The sequence below is a fragment of the Oculina patagonica genome, chromosome 4, assembly GCF_052425735.1.
Source record: "Oculina patagonica isolate OP01 chromosome 4, crgOcupat, whole genome shotgun sequence".
In the NCBI taxonomy this organism is placed as follows: domain Eukaryota; kingdom Metazoa; phylum Cnidaria; class Anthozoa; order Scleractinia; family Oculinidae; genus Oculina; species Oculina patagonica.
This window is the reverse complement of record NC_135761.1, coordinates 52254443-52271208: the sequence shown is the minus strand read 5'-3', so window position 1 is coordinate 52271208 and position 16766 is coordinate 52254443. Positions and strand designations below refer to the sequence as shown.

At 38.9% G+C, this 16766-nt stretch overlaps 2 protein-coding genes across 3 annotated transcripts in view; one reads left to right on the top strand and one right to left on the bottom strand.

The window, feature by feature from the left end:
• Positions 1-4682: 4682 nt before the first annotated feature.
• LOC144650624 (uncharacterized) lies at positions 4683-6274 on the bottom strand. The gene has a single exon (XM_078510348.1). It carries the CDS (start codon positions 6130-6132, stop codon positions 5257-5259), a length of 876 nt encoding a protein of 291 aa, XP_078366474.1. The 5' UTR covers positions 6133-6274; the 3' UTR covers positions 4683-5256.
• Positions 6275-6990: 716 nt separating this feature from the next.
• The window catches only part of LOC144650593 (transforming growth factor-beta receptor-associated protein 1-like), a 28956-nt gene continuing 19180 nt past the window's right edge, over positions 6991-16766 (top strand). The window contains exons 1-11 of one of the 2 annotated variants that reach the window (XM_078510302.1): positions 6991-7136; positions 9177-9225; positions 10253-10346; positions 11259-11322; positions 11861-11895; positions 12283-12318; positions 13531-13587; positions 14716-14823; positions 14941-15018; positions 15808-15870; positions 16231-16394. In XM_078510302.1, the coding sequence (XP_078366428.1) occupies positions 7001-7136; positions 9177-9225; positions 10253-10346; positions 11259-11322; positions 11861-11895; positions 12283-12318; positions 13531-13587; positions 14716-14823; positions 14941-15018; positions 15808-15870; positions 16231-16394 (884 nt within the window). In that variant the 5' untranslated portion in view covers positions 6991-7000. Of the gene's footprint in view, positions 7137-8909; positions 8994-9172; positions 9226-10252; positions 10347-11258; positions 11323-11860; positions 11896-12282; positions 12319-13530; positions 13588-14715; positions 14824-14940; positions 15019-15807; positions 15871-16230; positions 16395-16766 lie in introns of those variants that run through there. The other variant, XM_078510303.1, reaches the window with a different exon arrangement.

The following is a 16766-nucleotide window of genomic DNA, read 5'->3' as shown; positions in this document are numbered from 1 at the left end:
ATTGGTACCTTTCCATGACAAAATCTCAAAATTTATTACCTGCCCGGAAAACCAGCCTTTCCTATCGCAAAAGCTAGATCTCGCAAAACCACAAAAGTTTTTTAATCCGCCATGTTGGGCGTTGTCAATGGTAACTTTAGCACGCCCCTAAACCCAAGGGTCTACTACTTGATCCAGCAGGAGACGAGGTGCTGGCGTACAAAATGGTAAGATTTAGCCACCTTCTGTTGTTGTGAAAATACATAGAAATTTGCTGTTAAAATTTGATATTTTCCTTTGCTAACCTTATGTTCATTACGTTGCCAGGTGATATTCAATGTGAGAGTCCTCAACCCTGTATTTTAACAAGGGCGTGGAGGGGGCATAAAAGTGGCCTCTCGGTCATCTGACGTTAAACTTATCATTTTTTATAGCTTTCTTGGACGGTGTTGTGTGACATTTTTTCAATCACTTTGGCCAAACCTAGCGTGACAAGCCATCAAAATTTCTGCGGTTAGGCCAAATCTAACCTGCGATCAGGCGTTCTTTTTTCTTTTTACGGCGGGGGAAAGAACGCCTGATCTTTTCGGCCCCCCGCCTCCTTCTAGTGTAGTCGCTGTCACCACTCTTTGCAGTTGGCGGCATTCGGACTCGGTCCCGCGTGACGTCTGGAGTGTCTTGTCAGCCTGTTTCTTTGCCGTGTTGGATTGCTTTGTGCTGGTGGATGGCGTGCGACATTTCGTCTGGTCCGTCCCTTTTTTCCTCACCCGTCACGCACTGTTTACGGCAGTGGATCGGTCCTGCATTCCAACATCTCTTTTGTCGGCACACATCTCACGGTCCATTCGCATTGTCGCTCCTCTTTGTTCTCCTTCGTACACTGTCTGGCTCCCGTGAGAACTCGTCCCGCGAACGTACTCTCTGCCTCCACTTCTACGAGTCTCGTGATCGCACCATCGTCCACACCCTCCATTGGTTTGTTTCTCGACCTCAGCACAATCTGGTTCTGCTTCGCAGCATTCTCCCTCCTCCCCCCCACAGTGTGGGAGGGGGATCTCAGGTTAGGCCAAATTCGGCTTTTGCTATTAAGCTGATTAAACTATTAAAGCTCCTCGTGTGAAAGTTGAGAATCTCTGAGAACCAAAACAATTTTGCGGGCGATCAATATCAATGCACAATCTGTATTGCTTTTCAAGGCTAAGGGGAGAACCTGTTTGCAGATAATTCCTGTTTTCTGAATCTCATAAGATCGTGGAGAACGCAAGCGAAGTACGCGAGGGGAGAGGGGGAATGAAGGGAAAGGGAGAAACATTTTTTTCTTTCGTTTTGTCTGTCCAATTTGTGCCCCTGAAAGTGCACATGAAGGGAAATTTGTTTTTACTTACTTCAAATGTTTAGAGTTTTAAAGATAAGATTAGTCGCGCCATATGGTGGTCAAAAATGGAATCCAAATAGCGTTGCCAAACTCGGCCGATGACGTCAAATTGTGGACAAAAACACTCCATCCAATATGGCGGCGAGTGTATAAGAAGAAAGAAAAAGAAGATAGTCCCTAGCGCCGTTTACAGCAAAAAGTTGTTGGCACTATGAATGATTGAGTGGCAAGATCTTTTTGGCTGATCAATTTGTGCTTCTTAATTTATTCGCATCTATGAGAAGACTCCTCCCGCAAGTGGACACAAAGTAATGGCTCCAGACCCATTCAAACACTACACTTTTAAACTCCAAAAGCAGACATCTCTCCTATTGTCCATCCTTTACTCCTGTCTTGCATTCTGTTCAAGTGAGACAGTAGTGAATGACTGACCCCTTCTCTGCCCCTCCCCTTACCCCTGCTCCCGTTCAGTATGTCCCTTCAATACATCCCTGTCTAGGAAAGTCTGTTCAAGGCTAGTCTGGTAGGTAAAATCAATAAATGGCATGGTCCTAGACACATTCAAACAGTACACTTTTACACTCCCAAAGCAGACATCTCTCCTAAGTGAACACTTTTTCAAGTCCCAAGAGTGTTCTTGATGGAGGTCTGATTGACAAGTTATGAGCCTTAGTCTTCCGTGGGTAACCCCCCTCTATTTTAATTTGCCTTTATTCTTGTCCTTCCCATAATTTCTTGACATAACAGACTTAACCTACCAGACTAGACTTTGAACAGGCTTTCCAAGACGGGAAGGGGTTGAAGGGAAATGCTGGAAACGGATTGGGGGCAAGGGGGAGTAAGAAGGCCGGCAGAGAGGGGGGGGGGGGGGGGGAAATGGGAAAGTAGCCACCAACCCCCCTTCCCTGAATGCATGTCGCACCAAGTCATTCACAACTGTCTCACTTGAACAGAACACAAGACTACAGAAAATGATGAAACATTCCGTGGCCTATAAGGGAAGCAAGGCATCTCGGCTATGAATGGATAAAACAAAATCTGTTTTCTATAACTTTTTTCCATATTATAGCCTGAACAAGTTATTTTCCTAAATAATATGGGGTATCAAGCACAGCCATATGTTCACACCATGTTGTCAACCAAAAACCCAAGTATGACAAAATTATCTAAAAATATACACGTATCAGCCATCACTGTACCAGTGGAGAAGGGGCCTTTGGTGGGTCAGTTTCACCCCCAAAATTCATTATTTTGGTGAAAGACATTGTTTTAATGACAATCCCCTGCTAAGTTAAACTTGTTTGGGTGTACACACAAAAAATGGTTATTTTGGGAGAAGAAAGTCTTTCTCAAAGGATTAGTAAAGTTTGGAGAAGTAAGTCAAATATTGAAGATTTAATGTGATTTAAAATTAGAATATTTTTAGTTAAAAATTGGTAGACGGACACCAGACAGTCTCCTTACAACCTGGAGTGCTTTTGCGTGGGGGTCAACTATCTGGTGGTGTTTCATTTTTTTTTCTTCTTTCATCAATCCCTACTTTGCCACCCTTTTAAAATTTCATTCAAATTCAGGTACAATCCCTCCTTAAATGTGCTGATGTAATAATTTGATTTTACAAAATTATGAAATGCAATACCCTATAATAATATATTTTTTTTTTTTTTTATATTTATTTATTTACCCCCTTCTATAAAAAAAAAATTTTAAAAACAAAGGGGAAAAAAAAAAAAAAAAAAAAAAAAAAAAAAAACCACAATAAGAAAGTGGTGTATAATTTATTTTTTATCAAGGCACTAATGAGTCCAGAACATGCCATGACTGATACTTATAAATATCCACTTTGCAGGTGTGAAATATTACAGGTGCCATTCTTTTTGTAGCAGAACTCCCAATCGCTGTTTGCAATAGCATTACAGCAAGACTTTAAAAAGAAGGGGTAAATTGACAACCACAACCGAAATCCTGCCACATTTTACCATCTACGGGTGTGTGATGTACCCCAAGAAGACCTAAAATCATTATAGATTTGAGGGTTATTGTGGCAGAATTCATAACTGTGGTACAAACATAAAACATGGCAACTGAAGCCTGGGAAATTATTTTGTGCTTACATAAGAGACGAACATCCCAGCTTTTGTGAAAAGTTGTCATCTCCTAAGACTAAAAAAAATATCTTTTATAAACAGATTCAAGTAAGGACCTGATCATGTTGAGAAAAAAAAAACATTCAAAATTGGTAAAGGAAAATATTTACATAAAACATAAACGGTGGAGAGAGTGATAATTTTCATCTCAAAACTCAAAGTAGGCAGGCACAACAATGTCTCAGATGTCAGTTTCCATCAAAACAAAGAACGATGCAAACGAATGAGTGACAACAATTTAATGGTCAAGAATACCTGGAGTTAAATTGTTATGCAAAACGTTATTTTACAGAAAACGTGAGAATTAATTTGGAAGCGCCACTCATGCATAGCTACGTTAAAATTTACAGTATTGTAAAGGCAGGAACAATTACAAATGAAGTTAAAAAAGCGATGCTCAAAAAGGGATCGTTGCTTAGAAATTTTTACGTAAATATTACAAATGAGAAACGAAATTTATTTACAAAAACTAGGTGTTAAAAAGATCAAGCACATATTACTCAGTCAAATGAATATTGATGTTTTAGGATTAAAATCGGGTTTAAAGGTGTTACAAGCTATTCGCTCGTTTGCCCACGTTAAAATGCATAGACATCTACGATTTCTAGGAAAAATGCTTGTTTTTAGAGCTGTCAGCATCTCTTTCGTCAAGGAGATACTAAAAATATGGCGATGAGAAGTGGCAATGCAGAGGCGAAGAAGTAAACAAAGCTACTAATTATACCTGGTCTTACTTGTTTTAATAAAGCGACGTTCGATTGCCGCCAATAAAAGTGAGAAACCAACTTAGTGCGAAAAAGCCATCATAATTCTCCGTGACAAATAAACCATTCGAGTGCAATATGTTGCAAATTTTTACCTCGCGGGAGATGAGCGATGAATGAAAATGTTTGCTAAAGTAATTACGGGAGACATCGAACGGGGAGCAAAATTTCGACCCACCGGATAGGAAAGTTTGCCAATATTATCACGACATCGATAAATGAAATCACGAACGGCTGCCAAAAACGGCAGCCAACATTCAGTCTGTTAGAGGGTTAGAAAAACATTTTAATAACTTGTTCGAAGTCCAAGGCCAACGAAACATCTGCCATAGTTCACTTATAAAAATATTTTGATCACAAGTCTAAAACAGTAGGCCAAAATCCATTCCCAAGCTGCGATTAATCAATCCATATTCATTGAGTGGAAATAACTATTTATTGCGAATTTTTAAAAGAATGGCTATAACCTACTCTCGCCAATACTTGATCACGAAATCTTTGCTATAAACAAGCAATCTAGCTGACTAGCGTTGCGAATGCAGCAGGAAATTTAGAAGCACCTTAATATCTGTTCTGTACAATCACAAAAACTGGAGAAATCACATTTCTGTAATAAACAAAGCCATGACTTCTCGAACCCACCGCAAAACCTATACGAAGCTACACGGTTATTTAATAACAACACGACTTATTCAAATACTGCCATCATTCGCTATAGTCTTGGGTAATACAAAATTTGTGCTCTTGTCAAACTAGTTCTACAAACTTCATTTCAAAAAATATCGATTTTTATATACTTATTTCAAAGGCAAACTGTTTTGCTTTTCTTGGGCGGTTTCTAAGACATGCATGAAGAGATGAATGCTTGTCTAAGTTTACATACATCACCGCAATCGAATGCATCCAGGAACTTTTTCTCTACTCCTCATAGTCTCTCCCAAGTTACGCTGGATTCATTGCCCTAGAAACGCGCCATCGAAAAATCGCGACATCACAGTTGCTGGAATTTCTTGTATTTGTCATCCCAGCTTTCAGCTTTTTGTTGCTTGATCGTGCTACGAAGTGGTTTAGACGTTGGTTTCGCCACCGGTTTCTGCATAGGTGCGTTTTGTGCCGGAGACGGAGCAGGGGCAGGAGCCGGAGTAGGGGCAGGCGCTGGAGCTGGAGTCGGTTCTGGAGCGGCTTGTACCGGTGGTTCGTGACTCTCCGTGCCGTTGTAAGCTGGCGGTGCTGCAGGCGCCGGCTCCTCTGCCTTTGCTTCTTCCTTGTCCAAAACCTCGTTTAGCTGCTTAACTTCCTCGGGTGTCGTTGCTTCGTTCGCTACTTCACCAGCGTCCACTTCGTTCGCGGAGTTGTTTGTGACCTCCACGGTGGTAATGTGCTCGCTCGTCTCGATTGTGGGCGTCGGTGTACTTTCCACCGCGCTTGACTCTTGCACTTCGGGAACAGAATCTACGACCACAACAGCTGGCTGTACAGGCTCGGGTTCGCTCGGAGCTTCCTTGGGTTGATAAACAGTCATTAGATTAGCCATATCAGTAGTGATAGGCCGTCCTTCTTGTTTCAAATACGCATCGGTTATGTGGTCAATCACGAGCATGGATACTTCTTTCTCGTTCATTTTGATCCGTTTGACCACATCTCCATGTGACATCTTTTCCACGTTCAGCCCATTCACCTCGACTACTTTATCCCCGACTCGAAGGCCCGCTTTTTGAGCTTCGCTGCCATCATCCACGGCGCTAATAGTTTGCCCAGCTTGGACGTTCCGTTCGCCATGAAGGTTGAAACCGTAACCTCCAGGGCCACGCTTCATCACAACCAGTCGCGGAGCCGAGACGGTGTCAGCGTCAAATTCCGTGGTCATCTTTTGAACTGAGTTTTCAGGAACAAGACAAAAAAGAAATTGAAGCGCACGGATGAATAAACTATCGCAAAATGATGCTAAATTGTTTCGTCTTCCTCGACAAGTTGCCAACTCAAGCAATTCAGGTAATTTAATGCGAGGAGAATAAATTACAACACGCATTCCATATATGGAGTCCCCCACCCTTGCAAGACCTTCCACATCTTCCGGTCAAATCGAGTCGTATTTTGCATGCAGGGAAATATATTGAAAATGATTTTTTTCTTTTTTTTCTTGGAAAAGAAAACAAATATGAAACGACGTTTTTTTGTTTTAAAAATTTCATGCAAGGAAATTTACGAGGAAGGATACGAAACGAAGTCTTCCTCCGAGGAAATATTTACCGCAAAAATATTATTATGAAATCAAAAGAGGCCGCGACATTTAATTTATCTATTGTTAGAATGCAAGCTGGAAAAATAACCCCAAAATTATTCTTAGAAAAAGTTCTATTTATTTGTTATTTTTTATCAGTTCGAGAGCGTCGTTTGAAACCTTGGCAACAGTTCATTTGTTTAATTTAAACGGCGACGTGCACGAACAATCTGGAATTGAATCCCTTTGTTATATACCAGCGAAGAAATTCCACTTCTATGAGTCACTGAATTAGGAAACGTTTTCATTTTGTCGGAGGGAGCCCAGATTTAAATATGACGGATAAAAGCTCTTTGTAAATGATTGAATATATCAATTTGATATGCACGCAGAACACCCACGGGCAATTTCCCACGCGACGCCCACGCACGATCAAAGATTCGAAAGCCTGGGGAAGCCTGGGATCTATCCACTTACAGTTTTGAGCCCGCGATATATCGGCCGTCAAAACAACATGGCGGAGTTTTATGGCAGTGGGAAGGAATTCGGGAGTTATGATTCCCAAGTTAAAATGAGCTTTAAAGCGTTCGAAATAGCACCAGTTATTGAAAGAATAGTGACTACTTCTGCAGACAAGCCAAAAACGGTAGGTTGAAATGTTATGATTGTTAAAGGGAGGTGATTATGCTGAATTATGTCATTGATAGACTTGCACTTGCAAACTTGAGATTCTATATCTGTTCAGTTCTAAACACTGAGGCCCTGTTAGGGGGGTCTTCATGTCCCCCGTCTGAATTTCAAACCTTTTCTCGTCGCAATTTCAAAAGGTTCGCATGTCGCTGTCGGAATTTCGAATTCGTCCATATAATGTAGGAAATGTTCGAGTCCGGAGTGCATAACACGAAATAATGCGTTCTCATAATTTTGTCATCATAATATTCCCTATTCGTGGATCTCTCATTTAGATTTGTTGGGAAATAGCGAGACTTTGACTCTGATTTGGGACAGCGTTCTAGGTTTTTTGGGAAGCCGAAGGAGACACCTTCGTAGGGGGGTCTGGGGGCATGCTCCCCCAGAAAATTTTGAAAAACTGAAGTAGCTAAGACATGTTTTCCTTTATTCTGAGCCGGTACAAAGAGAACGTGGAGTGAATTTATTAATGTCGCTGTCGATTTTGCTTTTTTCTTTGTCGCTGTCGTTATTTCACGGGAGCATCCTGTCGTTCGTCGTCATTTCAGCTTCTTCATGTCGCCGTTTCAGAGCCGTGTCGCCTGTCGGAATTTACCCTAACAGGGCCTCAACACTGCCTCTATTTGTTTTAAAGGCTAGTGGCACTGTTGTGACCTTTTGCGTTACTTGCCGTGCATATTGTTTCAAGAGACCCCTTAACAATGCCTCATTCCAAGGGCTAGTGGATGCAAAGCATCAAAATCAATATTTATTGATTTTGTCATCAGACTTTATTTTATTCTGTTTTAGGGGTGGTGAATGGCCCATCAAAAAGTGCGAGTATTACATAGTTTTAGCCAAATTTCAGCAGTCTTGTCATCTCGAATTTTTACATGACACCTTTTCAGAGTCTCTGACAATTTCTTTTTCAAGTCTAAGAACGTTTTTCGCTCACAGAAAAGATGTCAGTCTTGCCAGTGCTCGACACTTACGCTAGTACACTAGCCAAGGACTAGTAAAACTTCATGCTTGGCTAGTAAAAGTACGCTCCTATTAGCCCCTAGACTAGTTAGATTCGTAAAAAAATAAATTAACTACAACTCTATAACTTGGCAAGTTTTTCTCCTAGAAAACTTCATCAGGATCTAGTTTCCATAGCTTGAGTAATTTAAACAAGAGGGCTTGCCTTGTGATTGCATACGGGTTTATGATCAACTCGCAAACCTGATGCCATCTTGGAAAAGGCCCTGGGAGAGAGTCATTATAAGTCCGCCGTCTTGGATTTTTTCACTCGAGCATGATTTCAACCTTTTGTAACACCTAACCTGTAAGAAAACTGCCTTCAAGGGCTGATAATCGCAAGCCAGATTTATATTGTTCACCAGAGGACCCCACACAGCATGAAGAGAAAAAGAAGTGCGACCAGCGGTCAAGAAATTTTCAACCGAGGTGGAAGATAGCATATCCATTGCTGCGACTCGGTGAAGGAAAGATGTACTTGTGTGGACTCAAACAAAACATAGCGCTAAGAGATTAGCTGATTCAAGCTCAGCTTTTTAATTTTTTTTTTTTGGGGGGGGAGGGGGGGGGCTAGTGACTTGTCCTTGTGGGCTAGTGATTATTTGTACCTACTAGCCAATTGCCTAGTATCCAAAAAAGTTAGTGTCGAGCACTGCTTGCATACCTGCCAAACCCCAGAGTACAAAAATCTGGAGAAATCTAGAAATCTTTGCATTGTAAGGATATCATTTAAGTCAATGTACGAATACTTTCCAAAAATGAGACCTGGAGATTTGATGAAAACTTCGAGATCCCAGGAAAACCTGGAGAGTTGGCAGGTATGGTCTTGCTATCTCGCAAAGCCTATAATTTACCATTGGACACCGTTGCATTGTCTAGTAACTGCAATTTGTTTATCATTTCATATCAAATGAATAATTAAATTTTAGTTATATTTAATCTGGGAAAGTTGGAATGCCTAATAATAATATTAAATTATATAAAATAATGATTTTAGGTAGAATGCATTGACTGTGCAGCACAGAATTTATACATTGGAACTTCAGATTGGTAAGTGTTTCATTTCCAACACATATTCATATCCAGTCAGAGGTAGTATAGAGCCTGGGTTTGAGCACTGGCTGGGGTACATCATTCTGTTCTTGGGCAAGACACTTTACTCTCACAGTGCCTCTCTCCTCTCAGGTGTATAAATGGGTACCGGCGAATTTACTGCTGGGGGTAACCCTGCAATGGATTAGCATCCCATCCAAGGGGAGTAGCAATACTCATAGTTGCTTCATGCTATGGAAACTGGGATAATCTGCAGCCTGATTGGCCAAGGGTCAAATCCCAGGGGGGTACTTGCAGTATACATGACGGGGAGGTTCGACGTATTTTTTTGGGTTGAAAATTTACACCCTCTGTATTTTTTTGGGTCAAGAGATCTGTCATGTATTTTTTTAGGTCTTAAAGTCTGTTTCATTGAATAAATCAGTATCGAGGTGCTATGTCTTGTACTTTTTGGGGTAGAAAATTTTGATGCCAGGTATTTTTTTGGGTGTAAAATTTCAGGCTCGTGTATTTTTTTGGGTTCGCAATATGAAGCTCCGTCGGACCCCCCGTCATGTATACTGCAAGTACCCCCCTGGGGGTCAAATGCAGACAACCATTTTTTTGCTTCTGTGTGGAACTCTTATCCATCAAGCCGATTACCATGATTGTTTTACTATAACTTAGTTGAGTTGTGAGTTGTTTTACATGGGGCCCAGTTGTTCAAAGCATGATCAAGTTAATCCTGGATTAATGATAATTTTTTCAGTGGGGATTTCAGCTTACATTTTTTGTCTTTTAATTTCGACAATCAGTTATATCAAACTCCACAAAATTAAAATATTCAGTGAAATAGACTTTTAATATTTTAAAAGAATTAATAGACAAGCGCAATTGACTTTTAATCCTGGGTGTTACCGGTAATTAACTGGTGCTAAGTGTTACCGGTAATCGGTTTCTGAAAAGCAGGACCCAGAAGATTAATTAATTATTAATAAACTTTGACACTGAACACGTGTTTATTTTCTTATTTTTCAAAATACAGTTTTGTCCTTAATTATGTGATTGATGAAGGTGTTTCACCACTGGGAAAGACAACATTCCAGTCAAGACTTCAAGCTTGTAAACATTTGGGAATGGTTTGTTAATTCAGATGTTTATAATAGGTGATATTTGTATTCTTGGTATTGCACTGGAACTAGCTTGTAATGGAGGCTGATGCGGGGGAATATCAATAAAAAGTGCTGAACATGTGATTTGCATTTGAAAAGATTACCGGAATTTGCCTCCATTGCAAGCTTGTTCCAGTCCAATACCTAGAATGTGAATATGGTCTATTAAAATAAGACATCAGCATTTAACTTTTAATTTTTTACACACAAACTTTGATGTTTAAACACTGTACCTGCATTGTCCTATTTAACAAAATAGACTACAAGCCTGAGTTTTCTATGAGGGAATAGTCAAAGAGACACAGCCAAGTTGACTATTGCTCATAGAAAAAGGGGGCAAGTAGACTTACTGTTTTATTAGACACTGTTAGACTAAAGAATCACAGTCCAAAGCCTACATTTTTGGTATTTTTGAGCCAAAAATTAAGAATTATTTATATAATTTTTTCACACTTGATTGTGTTCTATTGGTGATTAGCATAACCAGCGGCTGACTATTGGCAAAATGTGCAATCTGATTGGCTACGCAGGTGTCATTTTTTATTTTTTTCTGAATTTATCAATCAAAACCTTTTAGCAATATTTTGTGTTTAATAGATTGCTTTTTGGGTTATGCTAAAACAACTAGATGGCTTGCTCTCGGGTTCTATTGCCTTTTAAAGTTGGCTTGGGGAAATGTCTCTCGCCAACAATCAGCCGATTGAGACCTCAAGCTTGCTGTGTAATTGTTAACTAGAAAACAGTAGGAGAACCAATCAGATTCACGGAATTTCAAAAGAACAGGTCTTGGTGTCTACTAAATCATGTTTAACCACAGTTTACTGCTACATGTAATGTGCTATAACAATGTTTGGTTTACAGTGTTATTCTCTGTTTCAGAAAAAGCCCATACAGCAGGTTTTGACAGCTCCAGCTATAAACAGACTTCTTGTTCTTTGTGATGGTGAGTTGTAAATTTGATGTGCTCCTGTCGATTGGTGGATTATTTATCTCTTTCCTTTGAAGTTTGAGAAGTTTATTATGTATAATTATTAGTGGGCATATTTTCATTTTTTATATCCAAGCTTATACCAACCCTACAAGTTAAGGCCATTTTAGTCTCCATGGCGACTAAATTTTGGCTGGTGACTAAATTGAAACCGAAGTCACCAGCTGACGACTAAACTTGAGAAGGATTGAAGTGCAAGCTTTATTTTTAGTGATTTAAATTTTTCACTGGCGACCAAACTTGAGCGTCGGTGGCCAAATGGCCACCAAGGAAAAAGTAATAAAACTTCAAGGGTTAATGACTTGTGCAGGTGTATGTATAGCTTGTACCATGGTGCTTTATTTTGTTTCATTTGACATTAAATTGTCTAATATGGTTACTTATTAATTGCAGAATATGAACCTTGACAAGTCATGTATAAGGAAACACACTAAACACATGTACACACATTTATTTCTTTTGTTAATCATTTCTTGTCAACATTCTTTGTTAGGTGGGATTTTGATGTTTTCCATGTTTGGCTTGGAGGTGAGCGGCAGCCACTAACAGTTAACTTTCACGATACCATAGATTAATGGGGCATTTGATATTAATAATTATTTATGCATTATGCCTGCCATAATAAGCTACAATTTAGCTATCAATGCTGAGCTCAGTTTGTGAGGCAATGATACACTGAAAACAACAATAATAAATTTGGCTATACAGCTGTACTCAGTTTCTTTAAAATCAGAAGATCTAAACAATCACTTAATATAAATTTTTTAATGATTAATTTGCTATTTATTTATATCCCTGAGTGAGCATGTTTTACAAGATTGAAAAATAATGATTATTAGGCCGAAATTAAACAGGGCTTGAAAAAAATGCTGTATGTTTGTCTCTTTCCTGGCTAACTTTTCCATTATTTTGCAGTTTCTTGCCACAGGATTTAAAGACAGATTTAAAGGGGTATGTATGAGAGGATTGGTCTGTCTCTTTAGTACATTATTTTTAATAAGCATAACCCAGACCAGTGGCTGACTGACAATGAAGCAACTTTGTGCAACATTATTGTTGCTGCAACTTGCAACATGGGTTGTTACATGCAAAACATAGAGGATAATACATGGTTACGTGGAGATATGAAAGTTATCTTTGAGTGTTCAAATCAATAGCTCACGAGTGAGGAACGAGGAGATATCGGTTTTGAACATGAGACGATTTTCATATCTCCAAGCAACCATCTGAAGATGTTTTGACTTAATATCGATAAACATTGAAACATGGCAAACTCTACGAGCTGATTGGTCAAAAATGATATCACACATGTGTAGATATCATTTTTACGTGTGTGATACCTCTTTTATCGATCTGCTACCACTCATTATACGACTGCAGAAAATGCTTTTCAATTTGCAGTGCAGTGTACATTGTTGTATGTCAAGTAGTAAGAAAACGTTGCCTGTACATGTATTACTTACTTTAAGTATCTGTTCTAAGAACATCAAAATTCCCATTGATTCAATAACAAACAGTAATTAGTCAAGTGCAATCACCCAGGTGATGATTAAGTTTTCAGCAAGACTTATTGGATAGGTGACTATGATTGTTTCAACAACCTAAGCAGTAGTCCCCTTAAGAGTCAAGTAAAAATTACCTTATTTTTTTATCTCTGGTTGTTGATACTATTGTTAGCAGCTACTAATTTTAGCGTTTTTGGTGAGTTGGTCGAAAATCGCTAAATTTAGTACTCGCTAAAATTTGCCTCTGTCAAATTTAATACCAGTACACGTTAAATTAAAACCCCCGCCCGCCAGAGGAACACAAAATTAAATATCAACAGGGCAACAATTAAGAAGGGTTGGGAGAGAGCTGAAATCGCAGGCATACGACTGATTTCCATGACGAGGACCCATTTTCTAACATTTCCAATTCTCTTTTTTCTTTTTGACAATGATAGTGTTCGTTCAATTTCAAGTGACTTTGTTCTATTGCAGCTGAACATTATTTCCATCTTTGTGCTGACTTCGCTTTTTATTAAAATTGCTTTTTTTTAATTTTCATAAAATCGTTTAATTTAATTGTGGCTAAATCTTGCTCAGAAAAAATTGCGATAAATAACGACTGCATAGGAGATGAGTTGTTGATTAGATATTGATTTGTTGGATTATTGCTTTTCAGGTGACGGCCATCTGTAGAAATGATAATCCAAACATGTTTGATCCTTTTGCTGTTGAGGTGTGTCCATGACAGTCTGATCCTATAACTGATTAGTAATTAAATCACATTTATTTAATGTTCATTCATTGGCTTAGGCATTACGCTGTCAACTAACATTTAGGGCCTCTTTACATGAGAGTTTTCGTCTGGGATGACTTTCGTCCCGGGATAAATTCATCTTCAAGTTGGTGTCTTGTCATTTTCTTGTCTTGTTGCTGTTTACATGATACATGATTTCATCCCGGGATGAACTCATCCTGGGACGATTTCATCCCTGTTCTTAGCACCGGGATGAAACGTGATGAAAAACGCCATGTAAACAGTCTTTCCGGGATGAAATATAATGTAATGTAAGCACGGGCGAGATGAATTCAACTTGGGCAGGACGACTTACGTCCCAGCATCCTGGGAAGAACAGGCTCATGTAAAATGATTTTTTTTCATCCCGGGACGAAATTCATCCTGGGATGAAACTCATCTCGGCTCTCATGTAAAGAGGCCCTTACTCTCTTACAAATCAATTACCAGCACCGATAATTTATTATTATTTTATTAGTAGTACTAGTAAGCCAAGCTCGTTAAATAATTAATTACTTACCGGTAGTTAATAAATTACAATAGCCCTTGTTATGCCATGTGGTGCATAAGGCAGTGTTTAACTAATGAACATTTTACTCGCCGATGCCATGACCTCCATCTCCCAAAAGTTCAGTTTTAAGAACTGGGGGAAGCAGATGTTCAAATACAGTGCTTTAAAGGATTGGAATTCACTCAAACTAAATGTTGACATTTCTTTTTTTAACAAACTGTTAGATCTCAGATTATAGCTAGCTCAGTTTTTACCCATTTTAAGCTGTATTTTTTAGACATTTCTAATAATTTATAAATTCTGTAATAATTAGTCAATTGATAATTAATTATTTTTATTATTTATTTATTATTCATTTATTTTTAATGCTGTAAATTTTATTTCGACCTCCCTGAAAACCACTTCGCTGAGCCGAGCCTCCTGCATAAAGATTATCTTTGTTATTATTTATTATTAAGAGGAAATAAAATCAAATATTTTTGATGATAATGAAGCACCTACTGTAGATACTTCAAGTGGAAAATTGTCAGTAATTATTACTTACAATGTATTTGCAGGTCTGCATGACCCTTTCCAAGAAAAAAGCTGTTCATATTCTCTCAGTAACTGAAGACAAGATAATTCCGTTAAAAGAAATCCCACTGCCAGAACCTCCATTACACATGGTAAGGGTCTTCTTCTTTTCTTTTTTTAATACTTTATTTTAATAATTTTTGTTTGTGTGGTGTGCACTGACTGTAAATTTCCTTTCTTTTATCTTGTGAAAAAAAAAATCACTTTAGGCAGTTGATGGAGGTGCAGTGTGTGTGGCTCTAGCAAATCAACATCGTTACTGTATGGTGAACATACTGTCTGGCAAGGTAGTATTATTATAATAATAATTAGAGAAAAGAAAACAATTTCTGTGTTTCTATCAAGTTTTAGAAACTTATTAAATGAAAGTTTGGGAGAATGTGAAATGCTGTGTTTCCATTGTTCGTATTCTTCCAAACTTTTCTATTCCTTTTAGAAATTACTACAAGGAAAAGAAAGGAAAATCACTTGTTTATTGCGCTTGTAAAAATGTAAAAATTAAATCGTTTTGCGTGCACAATCAATGTCACCCCACTGAACAGTTCTGACTTTCTATCCACTGATAGATACATGTCTTAACTCTTTTAGCTCAAGCTTTCGTAGAGAATGTTTTAAATTGTAATTTCAGGTTTATTAGACATCAAACTTTGTGCAATCTATTCTTCTATAAGTCGAGAAATGTTGGAGATGTGACCTGATTTAGTTCTATTTGCCCATAGGGTCCCCAGCCCATTGGCAGGCATCCTCGGAGACCCAGGGGTGTTCTTGAAAACTTTCGTCGCTACGATTTCTGCCCGGTTTATTCCATCGTCTCGCCCCACTAACTGCCCCTGGGTCTCCAAGGATGATCAACGGGCAAATGAGCATGAAAAGTAATTGCCTGGCAGGGAAATTATCTACTTCTCCCTGACAACCAGATGGGACTTTTACAAGCCCTGTTCCACAGAGCTACATTCAGTTTGGAACATTTCAGATTGATATCTGTTTAAAGTTTATAGGGAAAGATTTGAGTGTGCAAAAGAGATGTGACATTTATTGTACTTAATAATTAGAAATTACTTGTTTCACCCTAACAGGTTCAAGAGCTATTTCATTATGAGGCTGAGGTGACAAAGGGACTTGTCATGGGGGTTGGAATGGTAAGTGGTTTCCCTGGCAGTGATTGGTGATTTACTGTGTTATTCCAGAGAATATTCACGATACCACTTTCACAAGAGGGTTTTTGTACTGGGTTTATATGGGTACTGGCAGATTAAAGGCTGGAAGGTAACCCTCTGATGTACTGGCATCCTATCTGGGGAGGGGAAGGTGGTTAGAAATACTCCTAGTCGCTTAATGTTATAGAAACTGGCTAAAATTAGTTAAGCACCGACTGTATGGACAACTAGGATCAAACGTCCACTTAACGTGTTACCTTTTTTTGCGTGTATGCTGTACTTGCAGTGTGCAGAAATATGACATTGATTGTTATTTGAAAAATTCTCCATTTTGCCCTGCAGGAAGAATTTCTATTGAATGGTCCCACAGATGTTATGGGCATGTTTGTAACCTCAGAAGGCACCTCTCAGAGAGCACCACTCAGCTGGTCAGAAAGACTGCTGGCTCTAGGATATTCCTTTCCTTATGCAATATCACTGGGAGCAAACTCTATCTCTGTTCACAGGTACTACAGAAACTACATTTTACAAGTACTCTAAATAAGCTCAAATGTCACATGATTTGTGTTGTTCCAGAAAGTATCCATACCCACCATGGAAGTTCTTTTCTTTTTTGTTTCAACTCCTCCCTACCCTTTATTTATTTATTTTTTTAATTTTGGCTTTTGAGATCCTCTGCTCCCTTGAAATTTCCAGTGGTCTTCCGTGTGGGTTGGTAATGGATATTTTCTGGAACTTATAAATGTATTTGGGGCAGGGATTTATGTTATCTGACTGTAGTAGAAACTCAGCTGTGTTCTATTGGAAATCCGCAAATCTGATTGGTTCTCCCACTGTTTTCTATTTGCCGATAGACAGCGCGCGCGTAGCTCTTAAAG

Excerpts from the sequence above, each read along its gene's own strand:
- LOC144650624 (XM_078510348.1), bottom strand. The coding sequence starts at position 6,132 with ATGACCACGGAATTTGACGCTGACACCGTCTCGGCTCCGCGACTGGTT.